General features: G+C 47.5%; 1 protein-coding gene and 1 long non-coding RNA gene across 8 annotated transcripts in view; one reads left to right on the top strand and one right to left on the bottom strand.

Annotated features, from left to right (window-relative positions):
- Positions 1 to 8,524, bottom strand: part of SNX19 (sorting nexin 19) — a 57,694-nt gene extending 49,170 nt beyond the window's left edge. For 6 of the 7 annotated variants that reach the window (XM_074976817.1, XM_074976810.1, XM_074976811.1 and 3 more), the window contains exons 1-4: positions 6,248 to 8,524; positions 5,033 to 5,171; positions 3,107 to 3,207; positions 2,398 to 2,517 (exon numbers count right to left, since the gene is read on the bottom strand). In XM_074976817.1, coding sequence (XP_074832918.1) covers positions 2,398 to 2,517; positions 3,107 to 3,207; positions 5,033 to 5,171; positions 6,248 to 7,900 — 2,013 coding nt within the window. In that variant the 5' untranslated portion in view covers positions 7,901 to 8,524. The remainder of the gene's footprint in view (positions 1 to 2,397; positions 2,518 to 3,106; positions 3,208 to 5,032; positions 5,172 to 6,247) is intronic. The other variant, XM_074976812.1, reaches the window with a different exon arrangement.
- Positions 1 to 24,667, top strand: part of LOC142001509 (uncharacterized) — a 153,194-nt gene that overhangs the window by 45,128 nt on the left and 83,399 nt on the right. The window lies entirely within an intron of this gene.

Below are 24,667 nucleotides of genomic sequence, written 5' to 3'. Positions count from 1 at the left end.
ACTCAGCCAGACTGGCCTAGCCTGTGCTTCTCTGTGGAAGGGGTGGAAGGATTAGGTTGAGCCAGAACAGCATTTGCTTTGGGGTCAGGGGAGGGAGGGGGGTATTAAAAGAGCCTGGAGCTGTGCTCAGAAACATCACAGCATGTCTTTCCCATAAGAGGATTGCTGTTGGGGGGTAAAGGGGTAGCCAAGATGCACAGGAGAACAGACAAAACTGATGGACAGCTCACAACTCCACTTCCACTCTCCTTCACGTCTCTGCTCCCATGGCTGACAGGTGCACCCCACTCAGGACAGGCCCATGTTGCGATCGCAGGCGGGTGATTACTGCTTGTGGAGGCAGACCCACACTAGGACTGATCTAGCTATCTGAAACAGCAGCAGCATAGGCGTACATACCCAGGACACTGGGTGGGCTTGTATTGCCTAGGCTGATGCTAGCAATCATTATTTAAGCCACTCAGATCAAAGCTAGTCAGGTACATCTACATGTGCTCCAGTCACACCTGCCTGCTTGCATGGCAGGCATGTCCTAAGAGTCCTCTGCAGCAGTGTTTCTTAAACTTTTTGAGACTACGGAACACCAAACAATAATATTTTTTTTAGAACATCTGCAAAATTTTTCTTCAAAACAGCAGCGTATGCAGCAAAAAAAAAAAAAAAAAAGAAGAAGTAATTTAATCATGTGTCGTAGCAATGAAGAAGTAATACTGCATCTGGTTTAAAAAACAGAAAATATAGACCATCAGTGTAGTTTTCCAAATGCTCATGGCAGATCTGCGAGTTGTTCATAGAACACCAGTGTTCCGCGGAACATAGTTTAAGAAACACTGGTCTCCAGGTATCATTTTAGAGGGAGCTGCTAGGTGTTCAATGGAGCATCAAGGCCGAAAGCATTCCAGCCAGCCCTTGCTTAGGTGTTTGGGAACACTCCTTGCTAAGGTCAGATCCTGCTGTATTAGGGTTTTAATGCACCAGCAAACTGAAGAGATGCTGACTTCACTCTGATGTTGTTTATGGGTGCCAGGCACATCATGAGGGGAAATGTCAAGCAGCCTACTGAGGGTATTGAAATTAATCTGCAAGGTGCTCAGTGCAGGGACCTGGTCTGAGCTGCTTTCCCAGCAGTCTGGGCTGGGTGAACATCACAGGGGCAGAGTAAGTTTGGGAAATGGAGACTTTCGATGAATCAAGGAACTTTCAGTGTGACTGAGTCGAGGGAGGAGGGGCAGGACCCTGTTTTGGGGGATGTTGTTGTGCTGTGCATTTCAGCCCTCCGGAAACTGGAAGAGTGAAGAAGGGAGGACTATGAAAAGCACCACTCATTCATTCAGAGCCAACTACAGTCCACATCCTGGCACCTTGCCTCAAGCCAAGTGGCTTTAACAAGCAGTAGCACTCTGAGGTGGTCAAGCAGACACTGCTCTGTAATGGACAGGTTTGAAAATTTCTATTGCTCCCATTAAATTAAAAAAAAGCCCATTAACAATCAGGGACTGGCCAACTGGTGTAAATATGGAGAAGTAGAATATACAGGGCATGAGGTCAGGCTGCTTGGTTGTCAGGTGTTAGCAAGTCCATTTTACAGGTAGGGAAACTAAGGCACAGAAATGTTAAGTGCTCAAGGTCACAAAGAAAGTTAGTGGCAGAGAGGGGAAGAAACTCCAGAAGTCCCAACTCCTTTATGTAATTATTAAAATACCCATGCAGCAAGGTCTTCTGAGAAAAACACAATGAGCAGAAGGGGTGCAAGATAGCTCAGGTAACACACATCGTCATCCAAAAGGCTTGTTCAGAGAGCTCATGATCCCACAGAGCTTGTGAACAGAAACCAAAGATGGACTGGGAATATTAGTGTCTGGAAGGATCCCGTAAGAGTCAGTACCTTTCTCAATCACCAGTGCTTGAGTTCGTAGCAAAGATGGGCACTTGGGAGATTGGGTGGGAAAGGTGCTCACTGAAATGAATGAGCCATCCTTCTGTCTCTTCACCTTCCCTCTTCTGCTACAGGTGATGTCCTATGCTTGGGATGGGACGGGTAACAATTTGGGTCACACATGCCATTGGCAAAAAGCAGGCAAGGCGGGTCTTGTGCTTAGAGCAGTGGCTTGGTAATTCCAGTGACCCAGACTCTCAAGGCATTGTTTGATATTTCTGTGCTTTGTTACCCCAGTTGTGATATGGAGATTATGCAACTTAATGTCTCCATTTCTATAAGCTCTTTGGGGCAGGGACTGTTTCGAATTAGGTGTATGTACGGCATCCAGCACAACCATGCACCAAAGCTCAACAGGCAGATAAAAACCTAAGAGGAGAAAGTATTTTAAAATGTTAGGATGAGATTGTTCACGCCAGTGGAGTGCCGCAGATGGCAGCTACACCTGGGCATGAAGGTACCTTGTCTATTCTGGAGACCACAAAGGGTTTCTTGACAAATGCGATCCTGGCGTCAGTGTTCAGAGCGAGAAACTCCTGCACCTCCTCACTATTGGCAATCTCAGGGATGCTGCACAGTTGCTGCAAAGGAAAACACAGTATTGGGTTCTCAACCCTCCTTCCTACTCATATACACCAGAGACATGAGTCCTGGTAAACCCTGTCAGCCATCATGCCAGGTGATCAGCATCAGCTTGTCTTTTAGGTTATAGTCTCCAGGTGTTCCAAGAGACTGGACTTCCCCACTCCCCGAGGAAAGGTCTCCCATACTCTGAAATGGTATCTGTCAAGATAAACACCCTGAACTTCTTCCCTCCTCCCCAAAAGGCAAGACAACAATGTCCGGCTTTGCATAGATTTTCTGGAAAAAGCAAGTCCCAGGCGTCTCTTGTTGCTTCTTCTGCTTCAAAAATAAAATAAAATAAAATAAAATAAAATAAAATAAAAAAGGAGGATATTTCTGAAAGTTTGACTTGTCCAAGGTCACATATGCACACAGCAAAGCCAGGATAAAATTCCAGGAAGCCTGGTCCCCTGTCCCCTGCTCTAACCAATCCATCACTATCTACTCTGCTCATTCACATAGTGGAGCCAGGACAATGCGTTCCCATGCACAAAGGAAGAGGCTGCTGAGTCTGTTCAATGATCAGAAACTGAGAGAACATCTCACCTTCAAGAAGGATTCCAGGAGACCTTTTCTGGCTTCCACCTTATCACTATCCATGTTTCCAAAGGGAAGATCAGGGAAAAGTTTCTTTGGGCCTTTGACGTCTTCCAAAGAAAACATATGCATTAGGAAAAATAAGACATCAATAATGTTAATAAAAGGTTGAATGCTGATGCGTGCTGAGGCATAACTTACTACACCTAAAGGTCAATGGCAGAGTAAGCTAATGCTCTGCATGAACAAGGCTGAAAGAATCTGGCCTCAAATATATACACAGCATTTTCATCTCATGCATTTTAAGACATGGTATTCCTCACTGCCAAAGGACTGGACGTGTTGGTTAAGAGATAACAGACAATCTGAGAGAACTTAGATGCATGGCCTGAGAGTTGGTCAAAGCTCTGAGTGGAATGGTTTTCCATTGGCAAGTGAAGTTTCATCAAAAGAAAAACATTTCATGGAACCATTTTTGTCAATTTTGAGGTAATTTTCAAAGGGAAAAAGCATTGAAAGTAATCACTGGCTCGTTTCATTTCATTGTATTTCAATGTGTAGAATAGCAATTGTATTATATTTATACATGCATTATGCATCTTTTATGTGTCGTAAGTTATTGTATAATGTTTTTATATTATCCAAATAATGGACTTTCCAGTGTTTGGGAGATTTCAAATCTTGGCCTTTTCATCCCAAAATGAGAACAAAAACAATTCTCAAAACCAGAAGCGTCTACAGCCTGGAAAGTCTGTTTTCTGACCAGCTCTCTGCTGCTTAGTCAAGGGCTGTCTGCTACGCTAGGAAAGGAACACCCAACCTGGGCTGCACAGCAGGTTATGTTAAGAATTTAAAAGGAACCTAGCAGGCAACAGCTGCTAAAGATGGATGTCCACCTTCCTGCCCCGCCATGGTCTGCTCTCTTGTATCTAGCTTGGCAGAGGAACAGGAATTGCTTGTGTTTTAGTCCTCCTGCACCGATCTGGATTGGAAGAGCCACGAACGACAGTCAGTTGACTAATATTTGGTGGTCATGTTGGCCACCTGTACTATACACAGGGGGCGTGGCTGTCAGAGGTGAGAAGCAACCCCAGCTCTCCCTGAAGTTCCTGGGAGCTGTATGTACTCAGCCTATCAGGCCAAGAACCTGTCTTCCCATCTTGAACTGACAGACGCTCAAAGAGAGCATCAAACTTGAAACCAGTCACTGTCTTGCCACTTTACAGGCCTGCACGAGTAGGGTTTGCTCCTGGAACCTACAGTGATGTTCCTTGGAGCGCCCATCAGAAAAGAGAGTGGTGTGACCAGCTCCTGCCCAGCAGTAAGAGAGCCTTGCTCCCATCGTGGGGGAGGTAGCCCAAAGTCCCTGGCTAGGCCATGCCCCTCTTTACCGCCATGGATCACTGTGCTGGCAGGCAGGGTTCTCAAGAAGGGGGTGGACTGGGCAGCATTGCAATGGCTCCTACAGCAAGAAGAATGGCTGATACATGTTGGGAGGCAGTTTTCTCTGTAATCTGTCAGCTTGTCCAGTCAGGAGAGATTCAGTTGCTGCCCAGCAGATTAGCAGAATGCCCACACCCAGGTATTGTTTATATTGGTGGTACACATTTGCATATGCCTCAGTGCAAATAAAATTTATTCTGTGCATGGATGGAAAAATTAGCGGGAACATTGATTTGGGGGGGCGAGGGGGCAGTTATATGCCACTATGGCCAGGAGAGCACACTTGGGAATTCAGGGAAAGGCAGGAGAATATCAAGGCCATCCTAGCCTCCTGTTAACCCACTGTGTGCTGGCTTATCGACACCCACTGACCATCTTACTGACACACCCATTATTATTCAACCAAGCAGTGCCACACAGAGGCAGCAGGAAGGGGCAAGAAGGTAGGGAAGGCAGCTGGGGCTTTTACATGGGGCTAGCTTCAGTGCTAACTTTTTATGAATTTCCGTAGCTCGTGTTTCTCCTCTAGCCTGGTCTGCAGGTTCAGGAACTCGCGGTAGCGCCGGTTGACGGTGTGGTAGGCCAGCTGCTGGAGGCCGCTGGCATTCTCACTCTCCAGCGCTGTCTCATACTGGGGAGAAAGAGGGTGAACCATTGATCAGTCATTAACTTTTGGAGACCAGGCAAACATCAGGGACAAAGATCACCAGCCATGGGATGTGACCAAACAATCCCCCACTTGCAATCTCTCGCTCTAACCACTGGACTGCACTATCTATCAAGATGGATAAAAACAGAGGATTCTTTTATATTTAAATGAGAGTTGATATTGTCATTTAAAATTAGATTTTTTTCTTTAAAAACTATTTAAAATGAAATCTGAATTTAAAGACAAAATATGTTCAGGCCTAAAGTTAAAGCAGTTTAACAAATAAACAACTGCTGACTCCATGAGGCTCTATCAAAGCCCTTGAGTTAAAGGTTGCTTTTCTGGACAAAGAAAAAATGAGAGGGTAGGGAACATCTACCTTGCGAGGTCAACTTGGTAAATGTGGCACAACAATGGCAAATAAGCCATATCATTCACTCTTTTCTTCCATACTAAAAATGCACATTTACGAAAAGTCTGAAAATACTAAGCTATATAGTTACTTAAAGAAATGCAGCTCATTATAGTACTTTGCTAGGCAGCAAAAAGATGCATCAAGTCCCCTGTTCACCTGTAAGGCGACCACTTGGGTGGCCCTCCAAGAGAGGTTCAGATGCTGCTCAGCTGCTTAGCAGAGCGCTCACAGCTGGCAGCCTGTGTTTCTGTTGGTGGTGCGCATCCACACATGCCTCGGTGCACAAAACAACATTTATTTCACCCATGGATGGATAAAATTAGGGGGAACCCTAATAAAGTCCCAATGTAAAACTCTGCTGAGTTACAAATCATAATTTTTCATGAGTCTGTTGGCCAGTGAGAATACATCTTTCTTTCCAAAATATCTTAAGTACTAATGGAAAAGTTGATTACAACTGAGGATTTCAAAAATCATTTAACTCATGGACTTAAGTCACCCTTCCCTGTTATGAGCAAAGCTCCTGGAGGACAGGACACTTAGCTTTGCCTGAACCAGCTTGCTGAGCCTCTCCTCCAAAGCACTAGCTTTCCCCCATCGCCACCCCTACCTTCCGACAAGAGCAGAGGAGTGACTGTATCACCTTGATGGTGTAGAGCGTGTAGGGATGAAACCCTGTCCCAGTGTGCTCCCGGGCAGTGATGGTTCCGGTTATCCGCAGGTTCTGGATGACGACCGGGCTGTCAGGGCTAGTGAGTGGCTCAAAGCTAAAGGTGTGGGAGGAAGAGATCGGGAGAGGCAGCTGGCTAGCATCCTGGGGACTCTTTGAGGGGTTCTCCAGGAAGGATGTTCGCTTCAAGAAAGCCTTCTCCGTATCAGTCAGCAGGGCAGTGATGGAGGTTATGCTCTCCTCTTTCTCCACCGCAGGATCTATGTGTATGTCAGGGCAGCGGCCCAGCGCAGTGGTGAGGATGCTCGTTTCGGAGCTGGAGGTGGTATGCTCCTCCAAGTACCCATCTCTGGCACCCACCCCCTCCTCTTGGTCCAAGCCCTCTGGCCCCTCCAGGGCTGCAAAGGAATCCTGGCATGTGTTGGTGAGGAACTCCTCAGTGGACAAGAGCACCATGGAATCTGAGTCCTTGCCCAGGTCAGACATGGGGGACTCCAGTTCTGAGTCCTCACAGAGGAACAGAGCACCCAGAGTATCTTGCTGGGGATAGTGCATGGGCGTGCTTCCAGCTTTCCTCCCGTCAAGGTCAGCACCGGCCTCTCCGCCCATCAGCTCCTTCTCCTCTTCCCCCTCGTGGGGCTTACGGTCCAGACCGTCAACCACATCGTAACTGGGGAGCTTGGCAGATCTCGGAGATGATGCCATGACTTTCAGTGGCAAAGAATTCGGCACTGTGGGCTGGCAGGGGGAGGCAGCCCGTGGAGGCTCCTCCCCATTTCGCCCTTTCACCCCTTTGCTGCCCATCTTGGAGAAAATCCCAATTAGCAGCAGGTTGATCCAGTCAGGGTCAGACATCTTCTTGATCATCGGTAGCAGAACATTGCAGGTGACAAGCTCCACCACCACAAAGCGCCCAGTCCTAGTTTCCAGGTGAGGCTTGGGCACCAGCACCTGGAGCAACAAGTTCACAATGGCCCGGGCATAGTTCACTTCCATGGCTGGGCTCTGGACGGCTGGGTGTGGGGCAGAGAGCTTGCCATAGGCTCGCCAGAGCTGGTCTGCCAGCTGGGCGGGTTCCACGGGGCTTCCTGTGGCCTCCACGCTCTCTCTTGCTTTCATGTAGCTCTGCAGGTGGCAGCCACAAAGCACAAGAATCTTCTGAGTCAAGGCTTGCTTGTCCACCAGGGCCATCCTCCTGCGGAGCTCTAGGGCCAAGCCTGTCATGGCCTTCCTCACCTCATCCTCACAGCCCCGCTCGCTGCTCACTGCCGGGTACCACGAGGACACAAAGTCCCGGATGATCTTCTGGATCATGCGGTCGATTTCCTCATCCAGCTGCCTCTCCGCCTCGGGGCTCTGCGGGCAGTGTTCCAGCAGGATGAACCGCTCTAAGTGGAGCTCGCTGCGGGTGCTGAGGACAGCCTGGGAACCCAGCCATCCCCCCAGCACTGCCAGCAAGCCAGAGAGGATGCAAAGCAGCCAGATGTTAAGCAGTAAGTGAACAACTAGTAACCAGGCTAACAGGGCCCCAAAGACCACCAGCTTCCTGTTCCCTACCAGATCCCTCAGCCCGCTGCCTAGGCTAGTGCAAGACTCCTGAGCCTTTAGCATCCTCTGTGTTTCCATCTGAAAAACCAGGGGGCTTAGCGATGGCCTTGCACATCCGGAAGCAGATTTCCCTGGGCCAGGCAGCTCAGCTACTGGTAAACATCATGCCCAGCCAGCTGGGACACAGGAAAAGCGGAAGCAGAACGGCTCTCTGCTGACTGCCAAACCCCAGCACTCAGGCAGCGGGGCAGAGCCACTCACTGCAAGTGAGAAAGAGCTTCTCTGCATCTGCCTTTGTCACAGCCCCAGCGAGGCTGACCACCCCCGTTTAAACCACTGGCTCCTGGAGCAACAAGAGCCACTACAGGTGGCGAAAAAGCATCCTGCCTTTCCATTCATGGGGGCAGAGTGGCCCCAGCCTCCCGCAAATATCTGCACCCAACTTCCCCTATTCCCACGACCCCCGCCAATCCAGTGGGCCCTCAAATCCTACTGTCACCCCCAAGGTCTTAACTGGGTGCTGGCTGAATCCGTTGGGGGCTGTCTGATAGCTGCAGTGTCAGGTACTGCTGGGGCCTGGCTTCTTTGCTCTCTCCCAGCTCTGCTTGGCATCTGTGGCTGGCTCCGTAACGGCTTCCCTGCCTGCTGCTGGCACCTCTCCTGCCGGGGTAGAAAGGACCTGGAGCAGCAGGCTCAGGGCTGTTGTGTGAGAGCTTCCGGATCTGCCTCTGCCAAGGAGCTGCTGGGGTAAGGAAAGGGGAAGGCCTGAAGCAGCCCAGAGAGGTTTTCTCAGTGCCATCTAGTGAAAGGGAAGCAGCAGCACAGAAGTGACTGCTGCAATTCAAAACACAGTCTCTGCTCATGCAGGCCTGCTGCATGCTGGGGGTGGTGTTTACTAGCAAATAATAATCCACTGTCTGGGGCAGCCAATGAAAGGAGAAAAGTCCAGGTGGCCTAGAAATCCCACAGCCGCTAAGGGGATGCGTCTACACAGCAAAGTTATTTCGAGACAGTAGCTGCTATTTCGAAACCACTGTGCAAGCGTTACACAACGCAAGCGCTCTTTCGAAATAATTTCAAAATAGTAGATGCCTTTTTTGACCTTGGTAAACCTCAGTGGCTGTGTCTACAGTGCAATCCTCTTTTGAAAGGGGAGTGCAAATGAGGCAAAAAGAAAATGCATATTTTGTGCTATGTTTGCATCATTGCATTTTCGGAGGAGAGTCTTTTGAAAGAAAAACAGCACTGTAGGTCGGGTTCTTTCAAAATAAAACCCTAATGTTCTTCAGGAAGAAGGGTGCTTTCGAAAATGGTGTTTTATTGCGAAAGAACCCCGTCTACATGGCTATTTTGCATTTCGTAAGCAGCGAGTGTCTGCAGTTATACAAATAAGGCACCGAATATTCATATCAGCACCTCATTAGCATTTTTGATCCTCTGCATTTACTTGTCCCTCCCGACAGGGAGGGGCAGTGTAGACATAGCCATTGTACGAGCAATAGCACCTATTTCAAAATAGCTGTTTCGAAATAGGGGCTGTGTAGACAGGGATTAGAGCCCATTTTCGAAATCAGCCATAGTGTGTCCAATGGCTCTGTAACAAGATAGGCTCTGCTGTGTGTAGACGCGGTATTGTGAAATAGCTAAGCGCTGTTTCGGAATGCATTTTGTGTGGAGCTGCGTTATTTTGTAATAAGCTATTTCGGAATACCTCTTCTGGAATATTTTATTCAGGAATAATGCTGCTGTGTAAACATAGCCTGGGGGAGCTAGAGCAGCATCAGCCCTCTCAACCAGGGCTGGCCACATACGCCCCTAGCACCCCATGTTTCAGTTCCCATCCCTCTTCCCTATTTCTCTCAAACCGTGCCCACCTGCAACCCATTCCAGGGGCTTCAATCAAGTTCATTAGTGAAGTACCGGCAGGGTCTGTATCACTGCTCGTGTTTTGCAGAAGAGGAAACCGAGGCAGAGGCAGTGACATGACTTCCCACAGTCACTAATAGAACCTAGGTGTTTCATTGCTTGCAGTCCCTTATTCTCAACACACGATTGCTCTTTCTGACGGTATACCATCACAGAGGAGGCTGGTGCTCCTAAGGACTTACACACTGGGTAAGGAAAGCAGGAGTCAGATGTTAGAAATGCAGTTATAAAAGCACTTGGTAAAATTACCTAACCTCATAACTAGTCCAGTTAATTACAGTGAAACCCGACTGATGGAGAGATGAGGGAATCGGATATTCAGAGCCAGATATCCCTCAGCTTTAGGAAGGCTCATACCTGGACTCAGACTCGGTCTCCCTGGAATCAGTGTCAGATCCAAACACCTCTGAGCTTTGAGGCATTCGGGTTCAGATCCAGGTGAGGTGCGAACTTTACAACATGACCCTCCACTCTAGTTTAAGCTTCATTAGTCGTTATTTTAAAGTAGCATTTGTTTAGTGCTCAGAGACTGAGAAAATACGTAAATAGAGTATGTCTACCTTAGAGCACTTGCATCTTAATTTGGCCTTGTATGTAAAGATACTGGTCTGTGACTCAGGAAATCTCCCTGTCTCAGGCTCTGACTTCATTCTCCATTTGCCTCACTTCTGTTTAGCTTAGGGCACTCCACTTATTTTGGAATAAGTGATGCACACATGGCATTAACAAGGAATTACTCCATGTGTAACCAGGGTCCTGCATCGCCGTAGATATGTTTATGGTCTCCTTTCCAGTGGCTCAGAGACTAGGCACAGAACTTTGAAAGTACTGAGGTGCTTTACTCCAATTTCTTAAGGAGCTGAAGTCTCTTTAGGGTGTCTGGAGCCAGGTGACTCAGCCAAGATCATATAGGAAATCCATCACAGAGCAAGGAACTGAATGCAGGTCTCAGGAGGCCTAGATTCACACTCAAACCACTTCCCCATCCTTCGTCTGGTTCAATGAGTCATTCTCCCATGCACTGTGGCTGAGCATGTTTAAACTGCAGCTAGGAGCACCCCCACCTCCCCTGTGAGGTGAACAGACTTGTGCTAGGCAGGCTCCAGACAGCTCATGGCAGTGTGGCTGTTTCTGCTTGGGCTCTCAAGCCTAGGAGGTTGTAGCTTTCTGCGGCAAGTGTAAGGAATACCATACTGCATGTTCCCCAGAGTACACTGAGCCCCACCACTCTGCACCCCCTGCCACCTCTGCAAGGGAACAGCGGAGTCCTAGACACAAGATTCCACAGCTGGGCAAAGGAATTGATTCACCTTTGCCTTGCACAGCTGTGAGTGATGAGCCAGGCCTGGTGAGTTCAACAGAAGCTGGTTAGCTCAGGCAGGGCTCACACGCAGCAGACAGACACCAGTGGCTGTAGCTGTGCTGGCAGGTGGGAGGCCTCAGGACCCCCGAACAGCTGTTGGTTTCTGTGCATGAGGAGAATGATGGAGCTCCATAGCAGAGAGCAGAATGAAGGGCCTCAGCACTGCAGTGAATAACGCAGGTAGTTGGCACATGTGCCTTGAGGGAGCTCAGTTACTGGGGGAGTGAATAGGTGGAGAAGAGAGATCCTGACTGTGTCATATTCTTGATCATTGAGCGCTCAGGATGGCCAGACCTCAGCTGCAAACTAAAACCTACTGGTGCAATGGCAGCTAACAAGGCTTCCTCCAATCTTTTCCATCCATGTGTGGAATAATTTTTACGTGCACTGAGGCAGGTGTGACTGTGCACTACCAGTAGAAATAAAAAACCGAGCTGTGAGTTCTCTGCTTATCGGTTGGGCAGCATTGGGAACTTTCCTGAGTGGATATCCGAGTGCACAGCTTACAGGGAACACTGGCAGCTTCGCACTCACAGGCAGCCTGAACAGTGCACACAGATGCACGAAGTGCTCATGCAGCTGCTCCGAGCTTTCTGCATCCTGCCCTGGTAGGCTTCCAGACCAAGTAGCATTTGCTACATGATGTAGCATGGAATCCGCCTTATCTCAAGCCTCGGGCTTCCTTGCTGGCATCAGAGTGAAAACAAAGGTCAGAAAACCGTGAAAGATCAAAAAAGCAACTGAATACCTCAGGGGGTGGCCGAATCCCCCGTTAGGCTCTGTGGGGATGGTCTCTGATTCAGTATATCCAGGAGCAATCCTCTCCCCAGAGTGGGGGAGGCCAAAAGGGGCTTTTTGCTGGATGGGGAATAAAAGGACTTTCCAGGGGATTTTTTTAATTTTTTTTTTCGGAATAAATCTCTCCTGAAATTCCCCAATTTCCACCTCAGAAGAGCACGCTCTTAAATGGGCTGCTGAGACTCAGAACAAGAGCATCCACTTAGGGCAGATCTGTCCAAAGGGATGCATGGGGAAGAGAAGGAGACAGAACTCTACTTTCTTATGTGGGGCTCAGTATCATGGGTCCAACATAGATTCTGATTAGGTTGCCAGGGAGGACCTTTGTGTAAGGTAACAGAACTAACTCTGATCCACAGAACTGTTGATCCTGGCTAGCGGAGTTAGCTGTGGTCTGTGCTAGGCTCAGATCCTGCTTTGGTCAGCAACTGGAGGCTCGGGATTGAACAGCTGAGCAGGAGTTTGGCAGCAAAGGACCTGGGGATTACAGTGATTGAAAAGCTGACTATGAGTCAGCAGTGTGTCCTTGTAACCAAGGAGGCTAATGGCATATTGGGGTGCATTAGTAGGTGCATTGCCAGCAGATCTAAGGAAGTGATTATTCCTCTCTATTTGGTGCTGGCAAGACCACATCTGGAGTATTGCATCCAACGCAGGACTCCCCGCTACAGAAAGGATGTAGATGCATCAGAGAGAGTCCAGCGGATGGTGACAAAAGTGGTAGGGGTTTGGAGTGTGTGGCTTATGAGGAGAGGCTGAGGGATTTGAGCTTAGTTAGTCGATAGAAGAGAAGAGCGAGGGGGGATTTGATAATGGCCTTCAACTCCCTAAAGAGACGTTCCAAAGAACATGGAGAAAGGCAGGTCTCAGTGCTGATGACATATGACGGAATGAGGAGCAAAGTTCTCAAGCTGCAGTGGGGGAAGTCCGAGTTGGATATTAGGAAAAAAAGCTCTTTCACTAGGAGGGTGGAGAAGCACTGGAATGGGTTTCCTAGCAAGGTGGTGGAATCTCCACCCCTTCAGATTTTTAAGTCCCAGCTTGACCACAAGCCCTGGCTGGGATGATTTAGTTGGGACTGGACCTGCTTTCAGCAGGAGGTTGGACTCAATGACCTCCTGAGGTCTCTTCCAATCCAAAGGTTCTATGGAGGTCAGATTTTTTTTCCACACGAAAAAGTCCTCACTTAGAGACTTCCAGTCATGCAGCCTTTTGAATGGAGGCTTAGAGACCAGGGTAATGAGAGAGGCTTTGGAGGTCAGGCTGCAAGCCTGACTAGAAGGATTAAATTTACTAACCCTGCGTTATCTGCTCTATGCAAAGTCTTCTTCCAAATGACACCTGAAAGACACAGCAGCTGCTGATCCTATGGCAGAATGACAGGCACTGTCGTAGCCTCTGTGCCTACAGTATTTTCTGTGGTCCTTTGCTTTACATGAATTGCAGCAGTGACACACACAAAGGAAGTGATCTCTCCCCTGGGAGCACGAAACAAAAGAGATCTTTGTTTTACTAACCTTTCTTATGTTAAGCAGCCTCTGTGAAAGTACTGCCAAAGCAGGCCCTGTGGTTGTGGTGTATGTTGGGGGAGACTCTAATTTGTGCTGCCTGACTAGGCCCCCTTAGCAGGTTTCACCACTTGGGGATTGCTGGGACGCAGTATTTTGTCCGTATTTCCACCGCAGCTTATACTGATGTGACCCTTACAGCATGCCCTCCAGCGGCTGGCCTATGGAAGTGGTGATGGCTCTGTACCCACTGAGGTTGTTCACCATTCTTGTTCCCTCTGGTCCAGAAACCACCCGGGGGACCTAACCCTTTCTAGCTTGTGTGCTAGGCAGAGGCTTAGGGCTGGAGTCTGATCTGAGTGGCACTGGTGTGAAGCTGGTGGCACGCCATTGGCACGAAGGGAGTTACTCTAGAGATTGTGAGAGTGAGATCTGACTTGTCACTCTCCAGCATGATCATTTTGGATGGCTGCAAAATGATCTCTTAATATGGCTGTCGGGCCTAAAGTGCCTATGGGAGCTGAATAGAAACTGACAGGCAAGCTAGAGGAGTGACTGTGAAGTATGGGGTGACAGGAAGATTAACCCCAGTGAGACTTCAAGCAGCAGAACTTAAGGTTACATGTGGGTGGGTGTGCTACCCTACCCTTTACCATTAACTTTATAAAGGCAAAACCCTGTGTGGGTGCAAAAATTGAGCTTTCAACTCCTTTAAGTCAGACAGGCAGACCCTCAGCTGGTGTAAAACAGCATGGCTCTATCAAAGGGAACGGCGCTGGTTTACATTAGCGGTGGAGCTGAACTGCAGGGCACCTGGAGCAATCCAGAGACGAGACATCGACAAGAAGGTGCCACTTTGTTTATTGAACACATGCCAGGTTTGAGGTCACTGCTTCTCTTGCAGAATGAGTTTTAAGAGGCCGGAGAAGGGTGGGCTACGGGGCAGGGTGAGAGAAGGGGATCTAGTATCCTAAATGTCAACCTCTCTTACAGCGTTAGGAATAAAAATGCTCCTCAGACCTGCCTCTGTTAGCTCCACCAGGGGCTGACATTTTGAAGATTCTGTCCTCTTGCCAGGAAGTGTTAATGCTACTCTTGTTAGGGTGTGAAATGAGTTAGCTCCTCGCACGGTAGCATTAGCCCTTACGGAGAGATGAGCCCCCATTGCTCTCGCGCGGACCTGAAACTGAATCACTGAAACTTGCAGGAGACCTGTGCTGCTGAGGGGAAGACAAACAGTAAAAAAACAAGTGTGGATGCAAGTTTGTTTGTAGCAATGATGACTGCAATCCTGGTTGGCAAGCCGGGTTTGAAATGGGGACCTCTAGACCTAAAAGAATGAGTAGCTGCAGCTGGCCCTCAAGAGCCAAGTTTTGGCAGCTGGGGCTGAAGCAGATTTATGTCTTGTTCAGACGGTGCACAGCAGATATGTCAATTTAGCAGTAGATTGTAGAAGCACATATGTTTCTGTTTGTGTAGATGTAGATTGTGAATGTGTAGGCCTCTGTGTATTTGTGCGTGTTTTTCTGCATCTTTGCTGAGGAAAGAACAGCTGGGAGAAGCCTAATTACAATTTGCATTCAGTTCTTCTGGACATAGGTGCAAAGTCCTCTGGGTAAGCTCTGAAGTTGGCTGGAAAATGTCTAGGGGAGTTCCTTTCCTCCTTTTACGTAAAATTTTGACTGCTCATCAAAAATCAAATTTTCTAATTTTACTCAAAGTTTTTGGTGTTTCACTGAAAACAGTTGAGGGTGTCCTTCCCCCTCCCCGCCCCCAAGTGGAGTGGGGAAGTTTGATAAAAGTATCAAAAGTTTCCAGAGAAAGCAGACACTCCATTAAATTTTTTGTCTAACCAAAACTCCATCTTTCCATCAAGGGCGTTCGGAAGACAACTTTTGACCAGCCCTACTAAACATGCTCATTTTCCATGAGCCCTGAAGAATAAGCGCATTACCTCTTGAGTCTCTCGCATAGTCTGCAATAGTGCAATTGCACCACCAGACTAAGACGCAGCCACAGAATGTAGCAAAAAATAGTTGTTACATTTGTCATTTTTGATGCTACCACAATTTTCACATGGCACCTTCTGTTCTGATAGGTCCCAAGGAGCTTGTCCAAACAGGGGCCTGATACTTCTTGCCTTTACACTAGTGTAAATGTGGAGTAACCCCATTGAGGTAAACCTAGGAGTGCAGAGGCAGACCCTTTGGTCCTGATGCTAATTTCACATCAGTTCTACAGACATGTATGTCTGGTACCTTCAACAAGTTCACTCCTGAACTACCCTAGTGTGAGAACAAAATTGGTACCACAGCTTGTTGAGTAAGGAAACACCTACCCTACGGCAGCATCTAGGGGTATACCAGGCTGTTGAATCTACTTATGGAATGTGTCCATTATGACATGAGGTGAAGGTCCTGGTTAAAACTCTGAATATAGTATTTTTTTCCGTTCGGCTAACAATTGAACAGTTGGTGGGGCGAGGGAGACCCCAAATTGATTTGGATTGACCCAAACCAAAACCTTTTATACAGCTCTCCAGCACAATGAAGACCTCAAATGTACTTTTTTTGTTTTTGTTCTTTTGCACTGTTTTGTATTCAAGGTTTTTAACTTTTTGTTTTTTAAAAAATAAGATCCAGTGGGAATTCCAAAACCAAAAGTCAAAAGCTTTGGTTTGGAAATGCTGAGATGAACCACTTCAGCTCTTCTGAATTATGGATTATTTGGCAGAAACAACTGGACAAAATTTGATGTGGATTCTCCAGTTACTTTGTATAACCACAAATCTGTAGGTTTGTCCAGTGAATTTTTTTTAATGAAACATTTTGCTCAGCTACAGTCCTGGTACTGCTCCTGCTTTGCATGGTATAAATAAGGTGTCGATGTACTGCAACAGCCATCGTTGCATCTACAATCAGGCCTGAAATGTGTTTTTATTGAGCACAACAGGGTGGCTGAGTTCTCCATCAGAACTTGCTGCTTTTCCAAGGTAAATGCCTGAATCCTGTGTATAAGAACAGACAAATTCATTTGCTCTGTGGGAAGCAAGAATTCACAGTCCCCTTGATTCTAGTAGAGTTGCATGCCAAATTCTGGTTCTGGTTACACTGTCATACATGTGAAATAACTTTAGGGCAGATTACTGTGTTGGTCAAATAGCACAAAAAATGTGGAATAATTTATCTGCAAACTATGAACTTCGTGAGTTGAATTATTCAGTCAACAGTTTTATGGTCAGTTTTGCCAATTTTCCTTGGTGCAGCCAAGATGACAAGGAGGTCTCCTATAACAGCTTCCTCTGTGTAACCATTTGAACAGTGCTACTTCAGAACATCATGACTTAAGTGTCTCCAGAACAGGCAACAGTACCAAGCCAAATCTCAGAGTTTTGGAAGAGACCTAGGCGTGGTTCCTGCAGTGATGGATTGGCTGGCCAGTGGTCAGAGGAAGGACACCCTTGTGATTGAGATGCACATTCAGTCCCTGGATTTGCCAGAGACTGAGTGTGTCACCTTGGCCAAGTTATGTGGGGCTCAGCTCTATCAAGCACTCAGCAGCCAGCACTGGAGCCAGTTCAGCTCCCATTTTGATGTCTAAAAGAAGTGGCCGAATTGCCACAAATGTTCAGTCCCCAGCAATTCCCACTGCTCCTCTGAGAGCCTGGGAGCTGTTGGGTTTGGAGCAGGGTTGCACATCTGTCCTTCAATCTGTCCATGTCTGTCTCCCTCTATAGAAGATGGGCAAGAAAGCCCTTTCCTGCCTCATGCTGGGTTGTTTTTGGCATGAGACTGGGGCCATAACCATCCCTGAATAGGTTGGTACTTTGCAACCTACCTGGGAACCTCTCTTCCCCCTCCCCAACCCACGCCAGTGAAATGACTCTGAAGCAATGACCCACTGCTGACAGTGAGTCTTGATTCAGACACCTGTCTACAAAGAAGGAAAATTGCAGGCTGCAGCCGCCTTGAATCTGAGTGTTTTCCTTCTGGGGTAGAAATCCTGTCATTAGTCTTAATTTCTCCTTGTGGCTCATCCTGGAAAGAGATTGAAATTCAAGGCTGTTACTGCTGCTAAAGCTTCAGCCTTAAGGTGGAAAGAGGAGGTAGCTTTGACACCTAATGCTGAGCTTGCTTTCGCCCAAATTGATGGGGAGTGACACCCTAGCTTTCAATGGAACTGTCCGCGGTGGGAAGCGGGTGTGAGTGAGGGAAGCATCGGTCATTGTTTGCAGAGAAACAAGGGTGATTAGAGTAATGATATTGGACAGAGATGAGGGGGAACCAGGGGACTCTGGGGCTGGAGATATCCATCGCGCAGAGAGATTCTGACTGCGTCAGAAATGGCTCAAGTGGATTAGCCTCCCACCAGAGACTCGAGATGGATTGACTGCAGAGCCATCAGCCCCTCCAGATCCATTATTATTATTTAAAATAAAATAAATCTAGCCAAGACTGGAGTTCCTGAGAGTTTTACATTGAGCACGAAGCCATTTCTTATGTGATTTCAGCCAAAGAATGGGGAGCTGTTGAAGTAAATGGCAGGAGGGCTGGAAATACATTTTGATCTTGACACCAGACCTGACAAATGACTTCATTCCCATGCAGAGAATGGAATTTTTATTGCTAGAGAGAAAGGGGGTGTGCAGTGGGGAGGGGAGAGGACGGCATGTTTTATCAGACTGTAACTCTTCTGTATTGTAGAAAAGAGTGGTGCACAAGACCCACAGGGAGTCCTTGGTCCTGCATTGCATTTGTTGTCCTGGAAAGCAGCCCAATTAAAAGGGATTAATTTATAACCAGTGCAAAACATGAATCTGACCATTTATTACTGTGGTATAAATGCTGGCTGTCTGGAAGAACGTACACCATATTAGGAGCAAAGCATCTTGTTGAAGTGAGCAGGAGGAACAGTGTGTATGAACTAGCTACTTGCTGCTACAAGCTCAACCTGTAAAATCTGGGACTCTGTGGTCTGGCAACGTCCGTGGTCTGCAATGACCATGGACTTTGCTGGACCAGAGAGCCCCAGAGCCCTGAGAGTTGGGGGCTGGGAGGTCTGGCCTGGCCTGGCAGTCACAGCTAAGGCAGCCAAAGGGGATGGCAGCTTCTGGCAGGGGCTGGAGAGCTGGGGATGGGGACTGGTGCGGGTAAAGCCAGGGTTGGCAGCTAGAAAGGGGCTGGCAGCTCGGAGGGAAGCCTGGGAGCGGGGCAAGAGACCAGCAGGAGATTGACATCCACTGGTCCAGAAAAATCCCTGGTCCGGGACTGCTCAGGTACTGAGTGTGCCATACCAGGGAGGTGGAAACCTGTGTTTAGTTCCTGGGCACTTCCAAATCAGAGCAGATTTGATTTTCAAAGCTGACTTATAAGAAGGGCCCTACCAAATTCATGACCATAAAAAAGAATCATGAAAATCTGGTATCGCCCCATGAAATCTGATCTTTTGTGTGCTTTTACCTTATGTTGTACAGATTTCACAAGGGAGACCAGTGTTTCTCCAGATGGGAATCTTGACCCAAAAGGGAGTCACTGGGGAGGCTGCAAGGTTATTTTAGCGGAGTCACAGTATTGCCACCCTTATTTTTGTGCTGGGTGGACAGAGAATAGCTGCTCCTGGCCAGGCACCCAGCTCTGAAGGCTTTGCTCTGTCAGCAGAATGTCAACCATAGGGGTGGCAATACCATGCCAAGCCACTCTTGCTCTGCAGTGCTGCCTTGGGAGTGGGGTGGCCAGAGAGTGACAGCTGCCAACCGAGGGCCCAGCTCTCCAGGCAGCAGCGCAGAAGTAAGGGTGGCACTACCATACCATGCCATGCTTGATTCTGTACTGCTGCTGGCAGCGATTCTGACTTCAGAGCTGGGCTCTCGGCCAGCAGCCATACCCTATGGTATGGAAGCTTTGTGGTGGTAGAATGCAGGTGGCTGAACTGACTCACCGAGGCTGGCTGCAACTCCTGAGCTGTGAAAATCTGCTTCCTCTCCCTTCATTTTGCTGGTGGCATCGATGCCAGACTGTCCTGACAAGAGAAGAAGGATGGGCTAGTGTTCAGGGATGTGGGAAACCTGGCTTCAATTCTCTGCTCTGCATTAGACCCCCTGTGTGATCACTTCCTCACTTCCCCCTCCATCAAAGGGCCAAATGCCTACCTCAAGGGGCCCAGTGAGGACAAATCCAGGAGAAACACAGGCTGCTGGCCATAGCCAGCTGTGGGTGCTCTGCTCATCAGCTGGGCAGCATTTGAATCTCTCCTGGACAGCCGCTCAAGTGCTTATCTTACAGGGAAGACTGGTCAGAAAGGTCATGGATTGTGCTTGTATCTGCTGGGGAGGCTTTGTCTTGCTACACAAGCACCCCTTGTTGGCTCCAGCAGGACAATGGGCTGATGCTGACTGATGAGCGCTGCCATACACTGGTCAGGCAGTAGTGGAGCTGGGCAGCTGCTGTGGCCATTCTAGCAGGAAGCACAGCACAAGCCAGAGTGAGATCACAGTGCAATCGGAGAGCAGCTCTCTTGAATCTCCACTTGGGGAGCTCCTCACTGAGTCACGTCCAGGGGAATGAGGGGAAAACCAAGCTGAGGCCAGCGTTCCCTGTCTCCCCTCCTCTTGCGTGGCTAGGCAAATACAGAAGTAATTTGCATTACCACACCGCTATAATCAGGTGCATTGTCCTGGTATGACCAGCTGTAGCACAGGAGTTCCCCTGGCCAGGGACCATGTTTGCAATAAGGTCCCAGTACAACTAAGTGCTTGCACACGCTTAACTCTAAGCCCCTGGCCAGTACCATGGGAGACAGTGGCTCCTTGGTCCTTCTACTTAAGCATGTGGCTTTAAGCATGTGGCTGAAGTGTAATGGGATTGCCAATGCCTAAAGTTGGCCGTGTATTTGACTTCTTTCTTTAGGCTCCCTAGTGAGTCACAGTCTTATCAGTCTAACCCTCTGTACTGTCGCAGTTGAGTTCCCTGGAGTATTTGTTGGGAAAGATCCACAAAACTGCAGCCAGGGAGTGTTATTTCCATTTTACAAAAGTGCAAACCAATCCACTCCAAAATTATGGGACTTGTCCAACTTGCAAAACAAGCCTGAGGATTTGTGGGTAACAGAACCCAAGAATCCTAGTTCATATTCTCCTTTTCCCACCTCTGATTTGCACTTATCTCGTCAGGCATGCTGTTAACCATTCCCTTAAGAAATACCACGTGTAGCTGTAAGAAAAAATCCCAGGTGAATTTTTGTGCAATGGTTTATTAACATATTCCTAGCATATAAATCTAGGACAGTGGAATTGAGAAAGAACTTTCTTTCCTTCAGCAGAACGTAACTCTTCATGATTTAATAAGGTTTTTAAGAAACCCAACTATTTTGTACTGAATTTGTTAGGCCTACATCAGCTAAATCCTGTGCAATGTGACAGTCATATCTTTATTCCTAGTGTTTTAATCACGGAATGAAACAATTTGTTTTCCTTACCTGCATTTAAGCACCATAAAAGCAGGTATATCCACTCCCCTAAATCAGTATCTAACGCAATGAACAGTAAAAACCACTGCAGCAAATGGTTCATGGAGATCTGATGGATGTAAGTCTCACCAGCAATGACTGTTTGTTGTCCATTAAACCTGTGAACTAAGAAGAATTATGCAGATTTTGAGAGCTGTATCAACATAAGAACATCTTGCTGATAGACCTTTCTGATTGCATCGACGGGGTATCATACTGCTAATCCCATTTGCAGGGGAGCTGATTATATTAGAGTGCACTGCAGATCTGGAGGCACAAAGTTAGACTGGTATTTTTATTATAAAATGGAGGTAAACTGTGGGATTTTCGAAAGCACTCTTGCAATTACCATGATTGTTTGTGCACAATGAATGAAATTCATCACTTGCAGTGGGCCAGGCCAGCACTTTGACATCACAAAATCCTCATGATACAGATTGAATTTCTCTAATCTGGGACTCTCTGGTCCAGCATCATCCATCGCCAGAGGCCAGAGAACCCCAGCCATTGGGAGCAGAGGTTGGCTGGGAGACTGGCTTTTGAGAACATGGACAGGAGCACAGCCCTTTTGTGTGGTTGGTGGGGTAGAGGGGAGAAGGGGAGCTGACGGTGGCTGGGAGCCCTGCATGGCTGAGAGTGCAGCAGGGCTGGTGGCAGGGCATCCTGCAGAACCAAGAATGTTGTCAGGCAGGGCTATTGTCAGGCAGGGCTAGAGGCTGGGAGCCTGGTAGAGCTGGCTGCAGGGGGACCCGGCAGTAAGGCCTGGGGCAGGAGCAGAACAGCAGATGGGAGAGGAGCCTGCTATCCAGGGGAGATCCTGGAGGCTAGTAGCAGGGGAGCTGGCATTGACCTTCCCTGGTTTGGGAAACTCCATGGTTCAGGACCGTTCATATCCTGAGCGTGCCAGACCAAAGAGATCCAACCTGTACAAGCAGGACATAGGAGGCTTTGTGCTGGTTCTGTGCATGGAGAGGAATTTCTTGCTCACACAACCCATTGCCTAACTTACATGAGCAATCACTGTTGTTGTGGGCATAACTTTGGTCACTGTGAAGGCAAAGTCCTAATTATGTTCATTTATGCATGTCATTATGCAGTTTGCAGACTTAATCGTAGGAATTTCACATGAAAATTAGGTGCACACCAATTATTTTTAAAGAAAAATCCAGGTCTTGAAAGAGACTTGTTACTTGAAGTCAGGGGAGGAGAGGCTGCAGTAATACTACCCAGTCTTCTTTAGTGCTTTTCAACAAAAGAAGCTAAAGCACTTTGCAAAGGTCAGCAGCGTTATCCCCATTTTACAGATGGGAAAACTGAGATTCAGAGGGAAGATATGCCTTGCCCAGGGTCATCACCAAGCCAATGACTGACCCAGAAATAGATCCCATGCCTTTATGGGGAAGGTGTTCTCTAATTTCTAACTTCTGGGGTCAGGTGTCTCCATCACTTAACCTACCACAGAAGCTGATATTTACTGCTTCTCTTAAGCGGAGGTTGAGGGCTGAAAGGCCACTGAGACTGATCTCTTATGCCACGGGTCTTGCTGGGGGGAGGAAAACCTGCCTGTGGTTTGAAGGAGGGATTCACTCTCCAGAGAGATTGATCTGTCGGGAGAACATTTGCAGAAACTTGGTTAACATTTCCTCCCTGGAGTGAGGACAGAAATGAGGAAGGGGTCAGAATAGCTCCATTTATGATTTCTGGACTGGAACACTGTCGCCTGTCACTGTAGCACTGGCTCCCCCTAACCTTGCTAGCGCTTCATTAGCAAGTAATAAATGTATTCTTTTTGGGTAATGCTGCAAGAGAATGTGACGTGTGCAGAGTGAAGGCCTGAGAACACCGTGTGCAGAATCATGTCAGCTACAATGATGAATATATCATGAAAAAAAATCCAAAGTACTAATTGAAGATGGTTTCAACAGAATGCTCAATTAATGTTCTCTTTGTTTGCAGACAGTCTGAAAAAGGGCTGTTGTCCCCTGAGGATCTGTGTTACTGTGAAGCAAATAGATGAAAAGGAACCATTTAAAAACCCTCCAATTTAAAGCCAATTCATCAGTTTCATTAAAATCTTACTGGGGGGAGGAGGAGGAGCCATGTAATGGGATTAAGCACTTCCCTTTTTTGTCACCAGCCTGCATCCAGTCCAGGCTGGTAGATCTGCAAGGTAACATCTAAGGACTCTTTGGTGTCCTACATAGAATTAGTTGGTGATCTCAGACCAGGTCTTGCTGTTCAGATGTCCATTTCATCCTCCCACATTGCAATTTGTACGTATTCTCAATAAAGGCCAAGGAGTTAATGCTCCCTGGAGAAAGAAGAGATGGGGCAGGAGGCTAGAGCGTGTGATTTATGAGGAGAGGCTGAGGGATTTGGGCTTATTTAGTCTACAGAAGAGAAGAGTGGGGGGTGGATTTGATAGCAGACTTCAGCTACCTGAAGGGGGATTAACAAAGAGGATGGAAAGAGGCTGTTTTCAGTGGTGGCACGTGACAGAATGAGGAGCAATGGCCTCAAATTGTAGCAGGAGAGGTCTAGGATGCATATTACTAAAAAATATTTCACCAGGAAGGCAAGGTCCAGAGGGAAGATGTGCCTTGCCCAAGGTCATCTGGAGAGGTGAAGGAATCTCCTTCCCTAGAGTTTTTAAAGTCCCATCTTGACAAAGCCCTGGCTGGGATGGTTTAATTGAGATTGGTCCTGCTTTGAGCTGTGGGTTGGACTTGATGACCTCCTGAGGTCTCTTCCAGCCTAATGATTCTATGGTCCTTCCAGGACAGGAAAGTTTGCAGTACTACTGACCATGCTGTAACTGATCTGTACCCAGAATATTTTCTGCCACAGCTATTAAACTGGAAGCTTTCACCAGCAAAAATATCCACACCAGGGTCCTCTAAACCAGGCCTGAGCTGCTTTGAATCTCTGTAGGCTTCCACCATCTTTCTCTGTTCGACATACCATGTACTTTGCTGGAGAACCAAAGTGACGTAGGCTTCCATGTAATGCTCGAGTGTGCTGTTCTCCTTCTCTCTCTGCAAAGTTGACAGGTATGAATCTGAAAAACCAAGGAAAGCCAGATTCCTGCCGTTCTCCCAAAGATATACAACAGACTACACTACAGTCCTACTTTCCCTGGTACTCTCTATTCCCCACATGCTCAATACATGCATGTTGATAGACATGCCCAGCTTGTTGCCCCGTAAGCCACTTTGTCTTCATTGAAGGCAATGTGGCCCATTAGATGGGCTGCAACATTGGGCAAGGCCGACATTTTGTTCTCATTGTGGCAATTAACTTTTTTTTGGCAAATCACCCTTCCCTGTTTGTCTGGCTTGACTATTTTGCTTGTAAGTGCTGTCCTTCATATTTCAGAGACCGGCATTTAGGCATGACTCACACAAGCATCTTAGATAAACAGTGGAAAAAGTTCTAAATGCGACTTTCAAACATCCCGATCAATCGTGGCCTGATGGGCTAAAACTATTATTTAAGAGGTGAGGCACACCTAGTACTACAAAGTCAAGTGCTAATTTATGCTTCTGTGTCCAAAGATGATTTTCACTGTTCTAGAGCGTTATTTATGATGAGTGCTTCAGCCTGTTTTGCAATGGTGATAGCGTAGTGATAATGGGAATTTATGGCTTACACTGACAGGAGACCATAAACAAACTAGCTAGATATTTTTGCTGCTGCTACAAGCTTAATTTGTAACATAAAGCACTTAATAATTGTTATTAATGTACC

The sequence above is a fragment of the Carettochelys insculpta genome, chromosome 25 (genome assembly GCF_033958435.1).
Source record: "Carettochelys insculpta isolate YL-2023 chromosome 25, ASM3395843v1, whole genome shotgun sequence".
Lineage (NCBI taxonomy): Eukaryota > Metazoa > Chordata > Testudines > Carettochelyidae > Carettochelys > Carettochelys insculpta.
The sequence above is the reverse complement of the archived record's forward strand: the minus strand, read 5'-3'. Positions and strand labels throughout refer to the sequence as shown.